General features: G+C 41.9%; 1 protein-coding gene across 7 annotated transcripts in view; it reads right to left on the minus strand.

Moving 5' to 3' along the window:
• The window catches only part of VPS13D (vacuolar protein sorting 13 homolog D), a 301,392-nt gene that overhangs the window by 54,157 nt on the left and 229,862 nt on the right, over window positions 1-17,373 (minus strand). For 5 of the 7 annotated variants that reach the window (XR_002824256.1, XR_002824257.1, XM_023732177.1 and 2 more), the window contains exons 65-66: window positions 14,204-14,336; window positions 10,260-10,455 (exon numbers count right to left, since the gene is read on the minus strand). Coding sequence is in view for 4 of the 7 variants with exons in the window: in XM_023732177.1 (XP_023587945.1) it covers window positions 10,260-10,455; window positions 14,204-14,336 (329 nt within the window). In the remaining 3 variants the exon portion in view is untranslated. Of the gene's footprint in view, window positions 1-2,594; window positions 3,311-10,259; window positions 10,456-14,203; window positions 14,337-17,373 lie in introns of those variants that run through there. The other 2 variants (XR_002824255.1, XM_023732179.1) reach the window with 2 other exon arrangements.

A 17,373-nucleotide genomic window follows, 5' to 3' on the forward strand; every position in this document is an offset into this window, starting at 1 on the left:
GAAAAAGAGGAAGACCCTTAACAAGATGGATTGACACAGTGGCTGCAACAATGGGCTCAAACATAACAACAATTGTGAGGATGGCGGAGGACTGGGCAGTGTTTCATTCTGTTGTACACAGGGTCGCTGTGAGACAGAACTGACTCGACGGCACCTAACAACAACTGTAGAAAGCAAAAATAAACCAAAAAACTGAACACAAAAGGAAATAATCATAGCAGCCTATGTGGCTTCACTGGGAATACTATTCACATAGCCATAACAATGTAAACACTGAACACTGATTTATCCAAAAATGATACTGTAACTATACTGAGGAATGGGGGGAGGGAAGGAACATGTATGTGTACATAAGCCGTAGGAAGTCAAATGATGTCAAGGACTAGCAGTATAGTCATGTTTTTTAGAAATATGAAGATGAATACCTGAAGAAATAGCTAGAAGTGTTGAAAGTGGTTGCCTCTGGGGAAGCAGGAATAAGGGTTAGGAAAGGTGGGGTGGGAGATTGCTGTTTTTTTGTTTTCAGACATGTACAAAGACTTTGACTTTTAAAAGTGTGAAAGTGTACTTACTTTAATAAAATAAAATAAAATTTTAAAAGATACAGAAAACTTTGTTACAGCAAAATACTTAAGGTCAAAATCATAGGTTTTTAAATACTGTTCTTATTATGGAGTAGATATTAAATAAACAATACTTATTAAATACATATAAAGTGTAAAGCATAATTAAAATTCAAAGGATCATCAGCTAATTATAAACAATTAGCAAAAATATAACAATCTGTTTTGGAAGAGCTGTGATGAACCTGGTAATAATAACATGGAAAAAATGCTGCTCCCCACCCCCACAAATGTAATTTTGTTGTTTTCAAGAACAAACAGGAACTCAAATCACTAGTAAAGGGTTACACCAAGAAAGCTATAGGAAACTTGCTTTGATGAACATATAAGACTGATTTAAAAATACTAACACACCAACAGCTTGGTGATTCTCAAGAATCTGGGATTCTTCAAAGCAGTGTGTCCTCACGTATTTACTGATTTTCAGTACTTAATGCCTATTTATGCCTGGAATATAGTCAGAGCTCAATACTCACTTAATCAATTAACAAATTTCTACTGTAATGTTGCCTATACTTGACCCAGTGTGCTTACTAAGCAAACTGGATCTGAACATCACAAGTCCAGTACTGGCTAAATTGAATTAATGGGGTTCCTCAATAGTTTAAACAAAAAAATTAAAAGCTCTTTGAGGTTAGCATCTTGTAGCTAAGGGATATAAAGGCACTTTACACATGGTAATTTGGCCTTTCACACCCTAGGAGGTGGGCAGGTGCCAGTTATTACCACTTCCTTTGCACTGCTGGGGTCAATCAGTGGAGCATAGGGAATGGGTAAGCCTGCCCTCTGTCCATCCAGGCATTACTCAGTGAGGTTACAGTGGATTCAACCAGTCCTGACCCACCAGGGTCAGCCAGGATTCCTGTGACCCATACTCCTCATCATGAGAGATTTGAAGTTTTGCTCTGACTTCCCTTTGAAGTTTCCTGTGGTCCCTGGGATTTTATGGTACAGCTTGGGTCACCCCTGCCATTATCTATGTTGGAAGTATGTTTGGGGAAAATCTACTAGGAGCTGTCTCTGGTGTTAACACAGAATAACTGCCTCATAAAAACTGCTCTCCACAAGGAGTTCAAAGGAGCTTATCCAAATATTGTGGGGTTGTCCTGCTTCATCAGCTTTGCTAGGGTAGAAAGCTGAGGTTTTGCCAAGTAAACTCTGAACCAGATACACCTTCTCGATTAACTGATAGAGCTCTGGGCAGTGCCAACACAACCAAGTGGGCTTTTTAACAAGAAGGACCTTGCACTTCGAAGTTATCTGTCTTGCACTTACCATGCCACTGATGTCAAAATTTATTGGGTTGGTAGGTTAAGGTGAAGCCTAAATTAGGTAAATGATTGTGAGAAGTCTTTCTGATACGTGATAAAATCTTTTCCAATTGTTACTTCAAGAAACCCAGTAAAAGTCAGGGAGCAAACCAGGAGGACTGACGACTGTTGGCAGGAAGCCAAGGGGGAGCATCACATTACAGTGGCTCCGATAGTTTAATCCAAATTAATCCACCACTGCAGATATGTGCTATTTATCAGCAGGATGATGGATCATCACCATATTTTTAAACAGAACAGCTTGTCAAGGAAGTTAACCAGGCACAGGCACTTGTTGGTGGGTAAAGAGCATGCTTACAAAATCACAGAATCACAGGTGAGAAGAGTAGCATTGTTTTACATTGCTGTAAATCTCTTTAAGTCTTGCTTAACAGAAAACAGTTAGATTCTCACATCTGCTTCTACATTCAAACCGTTATATCATCATACATTTTGTAGCTTCTGGAAAACTCCAGTGTACGCTCATTAAAGACTATTATTATAAAAATAGCATTACATCTATAAGACTAAACCAAATCCATTCCCATCAAGTCAATTCCAACTCATAGCAACCCTACAGGTACAGAGCAGAACTGTCCCACAGAGTTTTCAAGGAGCAGCTGGTAGATTCGAACTGCTGACGTTTTGGTTAGCAGCCAAGCTCTTACCTGCTGTGCCACCAGGGTTCCTTACATATATACTTATATCTAATATATATAACTCTTAACACATGAATATATAAGATACATATGTATACATGTATGTATATGAATATATAAAAATAGTTTGACCTTATGGACCTACTGAAAGGGCTTTGGGGCCCCCTACAAGCCTCCAGACTGTATTTTGAAAACTTCTGCTCTAAAAGGACCCATATGTACAAATTTTGTGCTAATTAGAAGTTAGTTTCCCCTATGCATTAAAGCAGATCTACCAAGGATATACATCAGTGACATTATTATTCTGGCTTGAGTTATATAAGCCCAATATAATAAAACTCTGTTTCCTTTAGAGTACATTATGATTAAAATGTTTTACTAATTCAGTCTTATTTTTCTACCACTTGGCAAATTAATGAGAAACTTAGAATCTGTCTATGAGAGGCAGTCCAGCAAAAGGGTACTGATAAATGTATCAAGGCAAGAAAACTCACGGTTAATTAGAACACCCAACCTACCTTTTCTTCTCTCAAAGCTTATAAGCCTTTACTTGTAATACAATACTGAGCCTTTTCCCCCTGCTAGTCCACATGTCCTCTGTGTATCTCAGAATTATCTTACAGTCTGATGCTCTCTGGAAGCAGGGGACTTGAACTCAAACCTGGATCCTCTCTTTAAGGGAAATTCCAATTTCATCTTGGGCAAAGACGGATGAATTCTATAAGGGAAACCATAAAAGACACTGGGTAGTCCAAACCAAAAACCAAACCTGTTGCTGTCAAGTTGATTCCAACTCATAGCGACCCTATAGGACACAGCAGACTGCTCCACAGGGTTTCCAAGGAGTGGCTGGTGGACTCAAACAGCTGACCTTTTTGGTTAGCAGCCAAACTCTCAACCACTGTGCCACCAGGGCTCCATAGGTAGTCATCCAAAGCTAAAAATAAGTAAATCTAATGCCTTTGCAGAGGAGTTCCAAAAACAGTAAATGGCTCTTCATTCTTTTCTAATGCACACAATACAAACTTTTCTCAGGAAGAAATACAGACATAGTTCTGTTTCTCTTGGAGTTCAAACCAAAATCTCAAATGCATATTTTACGGATATAAGACTGGGAGTCACCCCAGAGTTTTAAAAATCAATTCACTGAACAAGGAAAGGACTATAGATTGATTGCTTACTTTTTAAATGGAAGAACCCCAAACCAGAAGGCAATCACACTTTCTATTCCATTTTCTTTGAGCAAGGACCTGCTGACCTGCTGGTTGAGAGGCAAGAACTGTTCTTTAAAGATGTAACTGCCTAGTTTTTACTTTTTGAAAGCAGGACTGTGCCATTTCCATGAAGTCAGCTATCTCTGCATGCCAAAAATGGCAAAGAATAGACACTCTCCCTTCTAGAAATGATTATAATATACCATAACCAAAAAAGTGGGTTTTTTTTGTCTAACAGATAATCTTGCATAAAAATGAGTCATGGGATTTCAGAAATGGAAGGCTTTTCTCAAATATGTGTATGCGTGAACACACACCCTCTCCATTTATTTTTTCCAGCACCAGATCTGAGCTTTCCAGAAGTTATGTTATAATGAAAATGGCATCATCTGGAGCCTTTGAGTGAAACGGAAGTGCAGTATTAGAGTTCAGCAAGAGGGAAGAAGTCTATCTTACAAAATAAGATTTCTCTGCTTGTATGTTCCTGTGAGATGAATTTTAACTTATAAGGCATGAAGGACTGTTAAGATGTTTCTTAAAAAGATCGTATCCTGTAACATCATCAGCTTAATTTCCGACCTGAGTTAGACATCCTGTGTCATTAACACATCTCTTAATGTTGTTGCTTCTTCTGGGGTTGCTCAGGTAGAGTGAGGGATGAGAAAATGATCCATCTACCTTCACGCATTCTCTGGGAAGACTTGTTTTGGCAAGATCAGGAAGTGAGAATACAAGGCTTTAACCTCATACACACCCAAGGGTGAGTGGAAGAGAGAGAAAGTGGCTGCCACTATATCCACTGTGCCACCTTTGGATAGCAGAGGAGAGATCTGTACAGTCCCTTCTCTTCAGGTAGACACAGCAATAATTTTTCAGTGTCATTGAAATATAATTCCTTCTCATGATGAAACTGACATTCTAACTAAACACACCGGCAGCCCCAAGTAGCAGATGGTTACCAAGCCAATAGACAGATATGCTCAAAGATAAGAATCTAAGTCCTACGGTTAAATAGGTACTAAGCTCCAGATATTCACCATTACCAATACACATGGTCTTTATACTGTTGTTACTAAGGTTTCCATGGGAGAAAGACCTGGTGATCTACCCCTGTAAAGATTACAGCCTAGAAAACCCTATGGGGGCAGTTCTGCTCTGTCACATGGGGTTGCTATGAGTTGAAAATCGACTTGATGGCACCTAACAGCAACAACAACTAAGGTCTAAAGGATAACATGGTGCTGAGGGCAGTAGCCACAGGATAAGAGGGTGCATCTTTCTGAAGTGCTAATTTTATTGAGTAGCAATTAGAAATATTTTCTTAATATAAATAACCATGAAATAAAATGCAAAATTCATTTACATTTTAGGGATAAAACAGCAACTTCCAAAGAAATGTTAGACTTGATCTGCTCCCCTCCTCTCCACCCACCCCCACAACACACACCATACATAGGGTATTAGTTCACTTTACTCTGGCTTAAAAGGGACATTGGTTGAAAAAAATTGAGAGCAGTGACGTAGCCTAACAAACATTTTTATTTTCATTAGACTTTTTACCTTTGGAAGTTCCCTAAAGGCTCAGTTCAAACCAAATTTACTTGGTGTGCTATGCAAAATAGTAATTACAGCAAATGGCTGCTTTCAGAGCAGAACAATTAAAAGCAGTATTGCCACACTAGAATAGAGTGCCAGTGGGTGTATTTCCTAAATCCCTTTCGCTGACTTGATTTCTGACCTTCCAACCTGACTGCCTTCAGGTTCTGGTGACTCAAGAGGCTCTTAACCCTTTTATCCTGGAGAATCATGGGTAAGATGTAAACCCTATAACAGAAAGGGCTATGTTACAGGAAAGATTATTTCCTTAAGAAAATCCACTTCTATTTCATATCTAAGAGGCCATCAACAGAAAGCGTCTTTAACAAATTTTGGGTAGTGTCTTGGGAGTGTTTTTACTGAAAAAGTCAAATATGACCACCATAAATCTTGTCTGTGAAATCGACCAAAAGGTTTCTCAAAAACTCCCAGAGCAACTGGAATTTACATCTACATACACAATACAAGGGTCCTGGGATTCCAGAACGTTATCAGAGTCCTGATGGCTATATTCTTAAACACTCATCTATCATTATCCTTCAAATTCCCCCTTCCTCCTTATCTAACTTAAAGAACGAGATAAGCACCAACACGCCTGTGCTTTGCTAAATTAGTTTAAATATTTCAAGTTCTGCCAACTCCCACTCTCCCCCACCCCCTCTTTGAGTCTTGACTAAAAAGGTGAAGAAATATTTTGGAGGAAATCTCAGGGCTCAGCTTCCTAAATCTTCATCTGTACTTTCCTAAAACATCAAGCAACCCAAAGACTACAATAGATGGCATTTAGAGGAACCAACAAGCCCAGAGTCAGATTCTCCTCTCTTTTCAGTGGTATCATTGCCTTCTATTGTGAAATGGTCCCTCCTGGGTCTCTGTAGCTTTCTACTGAAGTAACTTTTCAAATACTACCATCACATACTGCCATGTTTATGCAGAGAACTGGGCATGGTCACATGGCTTGGTGTCCTGCTCTGGCCAGGTCTGTTTGAAGGGTAGTGGGCTTTTCTACACGGCTTCAATGGCACCACAAAGTGTGGCTGCATCTGTGCCATTTTCATAAACTTTCCTTGGGAACAGACAAATGTGGCCCAATACACGTAGACTAGAAGATGCAACCTGAGCCAGCAGAACGTTGCCTTGGAAAAGGCTTCTCATTTCAGTTCCAAACCACACATACTTGTACAGTTAACAAATGCAGCAGGGGATACTGGTCCACAACATTCATGTCGAGGCCAAAGGCTCTGCTGTCCTCCACCCTCTCCTCTCGCAACCCCCACCTGCCTTCCCAAGAACTATTAGATGGCATGGAAATTTCAGAGAAAAATTAGTTGGCTGTTTTTCTGGAAAGCCTGCACACTCCAACAGGGAGAGGAACTTGGAAGTATTTTGATCTAAAAGAACTTAAGGAGGGGGTTCCCTATAAATAAAATCATGTTCAAATAAACAAAAAAAGGAGCCAATGTTTCCTGTAAGGCGACTTTTCAGATGGATTACTGGAAGGGGTATTCTTTCACAGTTTTATGGCTTTCTTTGCTATCATCTGCTTAAAATTTGGGTCATTTAAAACATAGAGGTTAAGATCTAAGCCTTCACTTGGACGAAATTTTACAAAGGAAGCAGAAAGTCTGATTCCAAGTGTAGACTCAGAGGCAGAACTCTTGGACTCCTGAGTTCTATCCCTGGCTCCGTCCCTGGCTCAGGTCAGCCCTCGGTCAGAATCTCACTTCTAATCCCTTCAAGTCATTTGTTACTCCCTGTTGTCTAAACAGTGAGGAAAAACCCTGAGTAACACCCTTGGATCCTGTTTAATCAACTGGGATGGTTGAGGATGGTTATAATCCACATCCAAGAAACCAAGGTGATTTATCCTTTGTGTCAAACTAGAATGTTCCTAAGAGATCACACAGTGTCATCAGAACAAGACTCTTAAGGCACTCTGAACATTTCTCTACCTGCAAGAATTTGAGTTCTTTTAATGTGACTTTCAAAAATAGTATCACCCAGAATTTTTATAGTTCTTTTAAAGCTTCCACATTAAAATAATTCGGGTTGGGTATAATTATCCTCCAATTTACAGATTAGAAAATTGAGGCTTAGAAAGGCTAAGAGACTTGACCAAGTATCCAAAGTAATAAGTAAGGGGGTTGGGACTCTGACCTATTGTTTTCCAGGTCAAGTGCTCTTTTCTCTCTAACACATGACTTCTCATTAATAACCCTACTTTTGAACCTAGACAAATGGACTGAGGGAAATTGGTTAAAGTGCTACCGTTTATTCCTTGAGAAGAATCCATAATGCTTTTCCAGGGCAATAAAGGGCAAAGGGCCAAATTTCTTTGTAGCCCTCAGTTAACATAGGTCCAGCATGAGTGCAGGTCTACTCTGTAACACATGGGGTAGCCATGAGTCAAAATCAACTCAGCAGCAAGTGGTTTAGTTTTTTGGTTTAGCATGTGCCCTGCTCACCTCTGGTAACTTCTGCCATGGCTCTCCCACTGCTGGCTCCTCCAGAAATGAAGAGGAGATGCAGCAGCTTAACTCCCCTTCTTCTGAGCTTCCATGCTCACAGGACCATGGCTCCCTGGCAGCTCCTCACCTATCATTGTAGCCTGTGTTCCTAGGAGGAGTGAACGGCTAGGCAGATAGCAGTTTCAGGAAATTTGCCGGTAAACTTCGATTAGATGGCCCAATTACTGTTTGCTTTAAAGCAAGCTTCATGGCTTCTCTATATCTCAGGTGCCTCATCTATCTGGAAAAGTAAAACTGAAATGAACTGTGATGAAGAATGACCAGCGCTGACCACTAATGGTTGCACTTTGCCTTTATTAGGTAGGGCTCCCAGTGAAGCAAATCCAAGAGGCCATGATCTTTGATGCTGAGATCCTGATAATGCAAAGGGGACAAGGTGTGGAACAAGAGAGAAAAATGCGAGGTTCGTCAAGACACTGAACCACAGTCAGAGACCAGCATCATCTGCAACTGCTTGTAATAGTAAAAGTAAATCTCGAGTCAATAGGGCAGAAATCGTGGAGCACTCTTTACTCCAAGGATCCTTGAATGACACATCTGCAGGAGAAATCCAAGGAGAAACAGCCAGGCCCAGGCAGCTCAGGGCCATGCGAGAGTGCTGGGCTCAGAGGCAGGAGACTGGTGGGTCCAAGTTTGGCTCTACCATCTCCTACCAGTTGTGTGGCCTTGGACAAGCTACATGATTGCTCTGAACGTTCTTGTCCTCATTTGTAGATGAAAGGTGAAGATTAAACAAAACTGCCTATGTGGAATCACCTAGACAGTGCCCAGCAGTTTAGTAAGTGATAAGTTCCTCCCACCTCTCAGTGTTGCGCAAGCCGTTCCCTTTTGCCTGGACTGCATTTCTCTCCTCTCTTCACGTGGCCAACTCCTACTAATATTGCAGGCTTCATCTCAAACAGCCCTCCCTAGAAAAGCCTTTCTTGGCCCTACTGGCCAACAGGTTAGCCAACCTCCTTCTCCCCTCCCTAATTATACAGTCTTACAGCACCCCGTACATCTCCTTTGTGTCATTTATCATAATTTTAGCAAAATAATTATTTGTATGATTATTTGTTTTATGTTTGCTGTCCCACTCAACTGTAAACCTGAGATCAGGGACAATCTGCTTTCCGTTACATTCCCAACCTTGATTTCAAAGGGAGTCATCAGACAATATTTACTGGCTGAAAATGAATGAATGACAGACATGTATTGGCTAATACTAAGTTAAACCATCAATGGCAATGTTGGACACCTGGCAAAAATGACAAGAACACCTTTCTGCAGCCACCATGGCTATATTCCTTGTGCTCCTAGAAGGGATGCCAAAATGCAATTTAACTAAACTCCACAGATTCTTTTTTAAAAAGCAGCTACTTCCAAATGGAAGACACTCTGGCAGAACACATTACATGGTGCCAGACTACAATCTTAAGCATTTCCCCTACTGCAGTAACGTGTCATCAGGAAGACTCCCTGGTGACAGAGAAATGGACTAATTTTGATTGGGGACAATTTCACTTCAAATCCTATCGGAGGGAGCAATAGCGTGTGGACGTTGCCTAGGCACTAGGCATTCTAAAAGGGCACACTAATGTACTCAAGGAACATCTATTATCCAGGGAACAGCAAAATCCTTCTGGGCGGAGTCAAGTTCAGCTTGGCTGGGAACCATAACATTCATTATATCCTTGGTTGATAAGAATCCCCTGAAAAAGGGAAGTTAAAATAGGCCACTAAAATGAATAGCTAAATTCAAGTGTTTGGGTTCTGTGAGATTTGGAGCCATATGGGCTGTCCTTGATTTCCAGTCTCAGCTGGTATCAAGGCAAGACAACATCCCACAGCAAAACTCCATGACTTGCTTGTGGGGCTCTTGTTTTTCTGAGGTTAGGGGACTGGCTCATAGTTTAAAGGGGAAGGAGAACTAAGAAAGAATAGACCCACATACTGAACCTTGACTGCAGGGACTCTAGAACTATGCTATGGGGCACAGAAACAAGGACCCAGCCTACCCTGAAGGTTTTCTTAAGGGGCATGTAGGGGTCCAGTTAGCCTGGTGAACAGGGAACACTTTTAAGGATGCAATCTTATACCTGATGCCTGAATGAAGAGAAACAACATAGTATGCAATATATGTATCCGGAAAAATGCATGCCAGCTGTTTGTACCTTATTTTCATTAACTGTATAAGGCAGGTGAGAAATTTTAGTTACACGTATTCAAATTAAAAATCGCATTAATTAAAGCAGAAAATGTATGATAAAACACATCAGTATGGATTATAAAAAGCAGCAGACTTGAGCCAGAAAGTGCAAAAGCCACCTCTGACCCCATGACCACTGACCTGGGGCCACTGAGTGTGGCTGTGTCTCTCACTGCCTGGGCTGTTTCTGATGCAAAATCCAGGGCACCTGCCACTGGCTTGGTTACAGTGCCAACGAGCCCTTTCCCAAGGCCAGATATGAAACCGCTGACACCCCCTTCTGTTTTCACACCTTCCACTGTTGAGGTTATAACGCTGGTCAATCCACCAATGATACCTAGCAAAAAAGACAAGGGCTATTATTACCTGGCCAAGGACAAAAGCATTTAAAGCCAAACCCGTAAACTCCATGAGTCTGGCAAAGTCACTGTTAATCTGTGTGCCAGGCAGACCACAGACAGGCTAACCCAAGATGGGGAGCCAGAAGATTTGCCCATTAAGTTCAGTCAGGGGATATACATCATATATGAGTCAGAAGTATTGCATTGGGCAAATCTGCTGCAAAAGATCTCTTTAATGTGTTAAAAAGCAAAGATGTCACCTTGAAGACCGAGGTGCACCTGACTCAAGCCGTGGTATTTTCAATCGCCTCATATGCATGCGAAAACTGGACAATGAAAAAGGAAGACCAAAGAAGAACTGATGCCTTTGAGTTACGGTGTTGGTGAAAAATACTGAATATACCACGGACTGCCAAAAGAAGAAACAAATCTGTCTTGGAAGAAGTACAGCCGGAATGCTCCTTAGAAGCAAGGATGGCGAGACTTCATCTCACATACTCTGGACATGTTATCAGGAGGGACCAGTCCCTGGAGAAGGACTTCATGCTTGGTAAAGTAGAGGGCCAGCGAAAAAGAGGAAGACCCTCAGCAAGATGGACTGACACGGTGGCTGCAACAATGGGTCAAACATAGTAATGACTGTGAGGACGGCGCCGGACCAGGCAGTGTTTCGTTCTGTTTCGTTCTGTTGTACGTAGGGTCGCTATGATACAGAACTGACTCGACGGCACCTAACAACAACAACATTAGACAGAAGTAAAATGTGTTCCAGTTTAAAAACGTCAAAGAAAATCTGGGAGGTTCACAGTGGCCGCTTTGTAATTCCAGAGCTTGGGGAGAACATGGGTAACCTGCAGAGGAAGCAGACAGTAGGATCTAAATCAATGAGAGACTAGAAAATAGCCCTCTTTCCCAAATAGGGAGTATCTTGAAGAAGTTGGGATCCTATGAAAGATAAGGTAGAGAAATAACTATATATTAGTTCTTGGGCTTCAAAGGACACTATGTGACCGGCCAACATCACCAAATGTTTGAAATAGAGTAAAAGCTACTGCACACTTTGTTGAAATCAGGTATCGACAATTATAGCAAAGCTTAAGAAGGACACCCCAAAAAACTGCCAAAGCCAGATGGAATCCTCAATGGAGCCAGCTCAAGAGATGAACCAAGGTCAAAAAGATATTCCAAACATTTTGAAATTTAAAAGCAGTGGCCTGAAAGAGTCTCAAAAGTGGTCAGAACTTGGCAAAGGCTGGACAGGACATAGGCACTGCAGGGAAGAGCAGGGGCCCGTTTGGGGAACAGTTCCAGGACTTGTGCCAGGGACCTCACAGGATGTTTACCTTTGACAGTGGGGGTATGAGGAAGCACTCTAGACTCTTCAGCTCTAGTGAGACAAATTGGTAAAGGAAACTCCTTGGGTGAGAATGTACTAACAATTCACGTTTCATCTGGATTCTGGGCCCATTTGCTCCAGTTAGGCAATATCCTTTTCCCAGCTTTTGGAATAAAGTTTATGGCAGAGCGCATAAACTCTGGCCAGGAGTTTAGATGAGGTCCTCAGAGACAGAACATTACTAAGCCTGGGTCAAGCCGGGCCTACAGAGAGAACTGAGCACAACTCCCAGTTTTTAAACCAAGGGTTTAGTACATTCTGATTCTTGTTATCTTTTAAGGGCCTTTTCATTCTGAAGGATGAATATCACTCAGGCTAACCCTTCCCATCGAGTTGAATCAAACTTATGGCGACCCTACGTGTTCCAGAGTAGAACAGTGCTCCGTAGGGTTTTCAGTGGCTGTGATCTTATGGAAGTAGACTGGCAGGTCTTTCTTCCACAGCACTGCTGGGTGGATTCGAACCACTAACCTTTTGGTTAGTAGTTGAGCATAAACTGTTTGTGCCACCCAGGGACCTCATTCTAGGCTACTGCTTTCATAGTATCCAGGGCTTAGTGGATCCCCCTTGCATGAGGCTACTGGTGCCTGGTCTTTGATCGGCCTAACTGGCTCTGGAGATGCTGTAAATATCTGAGTTACCCTTGACTGGAGACTAAGTAATCTTGCAACCTTGAACAAATTACCCATATTCTCAGCACACTGGTGTGTCCATCTTAAAAATGAGAACAGCCATGCTTTCTCTCCACATCCCAAGGATGATGGATAGATAAAGGTAATTACTCATAGTAAAGCATTTTGTATTCATTAAAAAAAAAGTTCTCTAATACTCCAATGCACTAACATTACAGTTACTAGAAAGAATGAATAAATCTCTAAAACTAACCCCTAGATGATTACCCAACAGTCAACTTTTAAAGTCCATAAACTCAGCCGAATTTTCCCTCTAGCCCGATGTCTCCTTGGGGGCAGCTCCCTTTATAGTTGGGCAGGCTCAGGAAAAGCAAAGGCATTTTGATCCAAACCTCACCATTACGAAAGCTGATAAACAAAAACTCTGTTCTAAACACCATGTGCCAAACACAAATAGAAATATGATTCTTAATTATCTATATCCCTTCCTCTTCCTCCAAATGCAGCTATTCAAGAGTTGATCAGTCTTGATATGACTTCTGATAGCTTCAGACTATTCCTAAGAATCTGGTACGAATAGTTCAGTTTAGCATGAGCTGTATGCCAGGTATTAAGTTAGGTATCGCACATATAAAGATGTCCTGGAAACCATAGAAAATGATCTTTCTGCCCTCATGGCCCTCCTAGCCTATCAGAAGAGTGAGACACAAAGCTAACTCTATACACAACTCAGACTGCCACGTGTGCTCTCCCAACCCAAAGCCATCAAGTCAATTCCGACTCATAGTGACCCTAAAGGACAGAGTAGAACTGCCCCAGAGGGTTTCCAAGGAGCAGATGGTGGATTCTAACTGCTGACCTTTTGGTTAGCGCCAAGCTCTTAACCACCACACCACCAGGGCTCCACGTGTGCTTCAGTGGCGTTTAATTCTAACGGGGAAAGTGGAACTGGGGAAATGCCATTTGAGTTCAGACTTACAGGTTGAGTAGGATTTAAATCAGCAAGGAAGTGAGGCAGAGGAGGGGAGGGCAGAAAGAATGTGAGTGAGCAAGGACTTGGAGGCATGTCTGGAGAGTAGTATGTAGCTCTGTGTGGCTGAAATACAGATGTCTGGGGGACAGTGGTTGGAAAAGTTGGCTGGGTTTACATTGCCAAGAGCTTTGAATGCCATACTAAGAAGTGTTCGAGAAAAATGCCACAGAAGGCAAATGAATCAGAACTAAAACCAATTCAGAGATTGAGCACACTCATGCCATCACCTATACCTCTTGGGCATAGGGATTGATAGTCCCTATGAATGTGCATTTATGCAAGGCTTAAAAAATATCTAGGCCACACACCTGGCAGCCAGTTTCACACTTCAGTTTTTCTTTGAAACAAATGATCAGTAAGCAGAGGGCAGAGTCTTGAAGCAGCACTTCCAGGCTCTAACAAGAGGTTCAGTTTATTACACCTTACGATACTTAGGGAACAAAAGCCAGAGAATAGGAAAGGAATTGCAATGTACAGAACATTTTAAAAATAAATGCAGAGTTTTCACATGCTATCACATTGCAATGAGGATAAAATAAGAGATCTTGGAAGGCTATTGGGCACAACAGGACACCAAGCCAGGATTTCCACTGTTGTCAGCTTTCTTCTTCCTACTCGCAAACAGATGGGTGAAATGGCACTTTCTCAGCCATTCCTTTCTAGCCTGCTATCATTTGACTTACCATGAGCCAGGCCATGGATGCCAGCTACCAGGTGCTCGCCACTGGTGGCCGCGTGGTATCGGATGTACTCCCGCTCTGACTGATGCCGATTGTCCATAGTCTTCCCTAAGCCATCTGATAATGTCCCCGCAAACTGTAATGAATTAAGACAGAAGGGAAAAAATATTTTAAGCCTCAGCATAATTTTTACTATTTTAAATAAATACCTTCCCTTGCTCCTAGCCAGTATTTAGTAAATACTGATTGACAGATAGGTTAATTACTGAATTACATATGCTGTCTGCTCCATGACAGTGGTTCTCAAGCATTGGAACACCTACACACTGTAGAATGCCTGCACTGGTGGACACAGGGCTTGCAAAGTAACTAGTAGAAATTCATAACCACGTTTACTTTCCACAGTACTACTGAAAATTTGCTGAAAAATTAAAGGTGTAACAAATGGTCCAGGGAAAGGGGAAAGGAGTGTTGGGATTCTATTATAGTAAGGACACAGGTTCTTTGTTCTAGGAATTAGGGGATTCAAAATAGGAAGCGTGGCAAATCATTGCGTTAGGGTTTGGTACAAAATTTTTTAGACATCGACCTTTCTAAAGTCATGCCTTTTCCTTCATTTATCCGACAGTTAACCAAAAACCTAGCCTGTTGCCATCAAGTCAATTCTGACTCATAGTGACCCTACAGGACAGAGTAGAACTGCCCCACAGTGTTTCCAAGGAGCAGCTGGTGGATTCAAATTGCCAACCTTTTGGTTAGCAGCTGAGCTCTTAACCACTGCACCACCAGGGCTCCATCCAACAATTATTGAGTGCCTATTACGTACCAGTCCCTCCTGTTTGTCAAAAGAAGAAATGAAGTAGATGGAAAGATGAATAGGTTAGGTCACCTTTCATAGGATGTGGCAGACTTGAACTCATGACTTCAAATACAGACCGTCTTCCCTCCCAAGTCAGAGATTTTATTTATCCTAGCATATTTTAACAGAGAGGCTGTCTCACCCATCAACGCTGGATAAAAAGGGCATAAAACTCTGTTTTGTCACAAGACAATTTGAAAAGGTTTAACATGACAGTTAATAAACCACAGGGTACTTATCCTCATCGTTCAGGCATAAAAAAAGAAGGATATCAAATATATAATTAACCTCCTTGGGAAGGATCTACCAAAACAAGTGGTTTAAGTGCCAATGACCCAGGACTAACCTTTTAGAAAACTCACAGGAATGTTATTTAGACATAAAGCTCAGTGGAAAGATTCAAGGCAAACAGCCTGCCTTGAAGACCCAGTACGCTCAGTAGTCATCTGGGGGCCTGTTTCTTTCTGGTTTAATGGGTGCAGGGCTGGGGTGGGGGGGAAGAGGTTATGCAGATCACCCCTGGAAACCATCAGTGACACTAGTGGCAGGTGAGTTCTGGGCACAGAAGAGGGACCAGAGGAAGAAATAGCAATTTTATGTAAAGCAATGGTTACTGGAGCAAGATATGGGAATACTTGTTCCCTGTCCTAAGTCCAAATGCTTTAAAATCCAGAACAGTGATTACTGACTTTTCTGGAGCTGCAATCCCTATCATTGTTTGTTTGCTTTTTGCCTTATTTTCCCCATCACTCCTTCCAACTAGAGAATTAAAGTTAATTATTTTTACAGTTTCCTTCAAACAATTGGAGACACCATGGTATGTTGCAAAACCAGTAATGTGAATCACTAAGTGGGGACTTCAGTCAAAGAAAGACCCCAGTGGAGAAGCCTATGGTGTAGGAAAAGGGCCATGAATGTGGGCACCTGACTGGACCAAATTTCAGTCCTCTCTCAACCATTACAGTAGCTGTGTGGCCCTGAGCAAGGCATCCTACCTCTGTGACCCTTCTGCTCTGCATCTGGAGCATGGTGATAGTACCTACTTTGCCATGTAGTTGGAAGGATTAGTGACAATGGTTCATGGTTTGGCATCTAGTTAGTATTTCTATTAGAAAGCAGTGATTGTTATTATTAGTCAGCTACTAGTCCAAGGAGGGAGGCCTGGTGGCACAGTGGTTAAGAGCTGGGCTGCTAACCAAAAGGTCTGCAGTTTGAATCCACCAGCTGCTCCTTGGATACGCTATGGGGCAGTTCTACTTAGAGTCGCTATGAGTCAGAACCGATTCAATGGCTTTAGTCCAAGGAGAAATATCCTGCACCGTTTGAAGAAAGCCTTTTGAAGGTTTAGAATTATGGTCATTTGCACTAGGATTTAACATTAAAAAACCAACAAACACTTCTCTTTTCAGCAGAAAAACACCAATCTATATATGAGATTTTGGAGCTGTACCGTCTTTGGTGATTTCCAAAATCCTTTCCAGCTCTGACAGTGTGTGATCTACAACCCAAGTCAGAATGTCTTGATTTAGCACTTACTCTTGGCCCAGCCTTGATTTAGGAACTGCGTAGGATACAAAGAAACAGCAGCCTTGGATCTTGTTATGGACTGAACTGTGTCCCCCCAAAATGTCTGTCAACTTGGCGAGGCCATGATTCCCAGTATTGTGTGGTTGTGTACCATTTTGTCATCTGATGTGATTTTCCTGTGTTGTAAATCCTACCTATATGACGTTAATGAGGCAGGATTAGAGGCAGTTATGTTAATGAGGCGGGACTCAACTACAAGATTAGGTTGTGTCTAAAATCAACCTCTTTTAAAATACAAAAGAAAGAAGCAAGCAGAGAGACAGGAGGACTTCATACCACCAAGAAACAAAATCCAAGAGAATAACGTGTCCTTTGGACCTGGGATCCCTGCACGAAGAAGCTCCTTGACTGGGAAAGACTGAGGACAAGGACCTTCGCCCAGAGCCAACAGAGAGGGAGCCTTCTCCTGGAACTGGCACCCTGAATTTGAACTTCTAGCCTCCTAAACTGTGAGGGAATAAATTTCTTTGTTAAAGCCATCCACTTGTGGTATTTCTGTTATGGCAGCACTAGATGACTAAGACAGACCCTGTTCTCAAGGAGCTGACAGTCTTGTTGGGAAGATCACAACACATGCATGAAATAACAAGAATCTGGAACACAGACTGTAAGCACTCAGGAATCCAGAGAGGAGAGAACTAGAAGGCAGGAGGGGACAAGAAAGCTGGTGATAGGGAACTCAAGTTTGAGAAGGGACAGTGTTGACATGTTGTGGGGTTGTTAACCA

The sequence above is a fragment of the Trichechus manatus genome, unplaced genomic scaffold, assembly GCF_000243295.1.
Source record: "Trichechus manatus latirostris isolate Lorelei unplaced genomic scaffold, TriManLat1.0 scaffold00048, whole genome shotgun sequence".
NCBI lineage: Eukaryota > Metazoa > Chordata > Mammalia > Sirenia > Trichechidae > Trichechus > Trichechus manatus.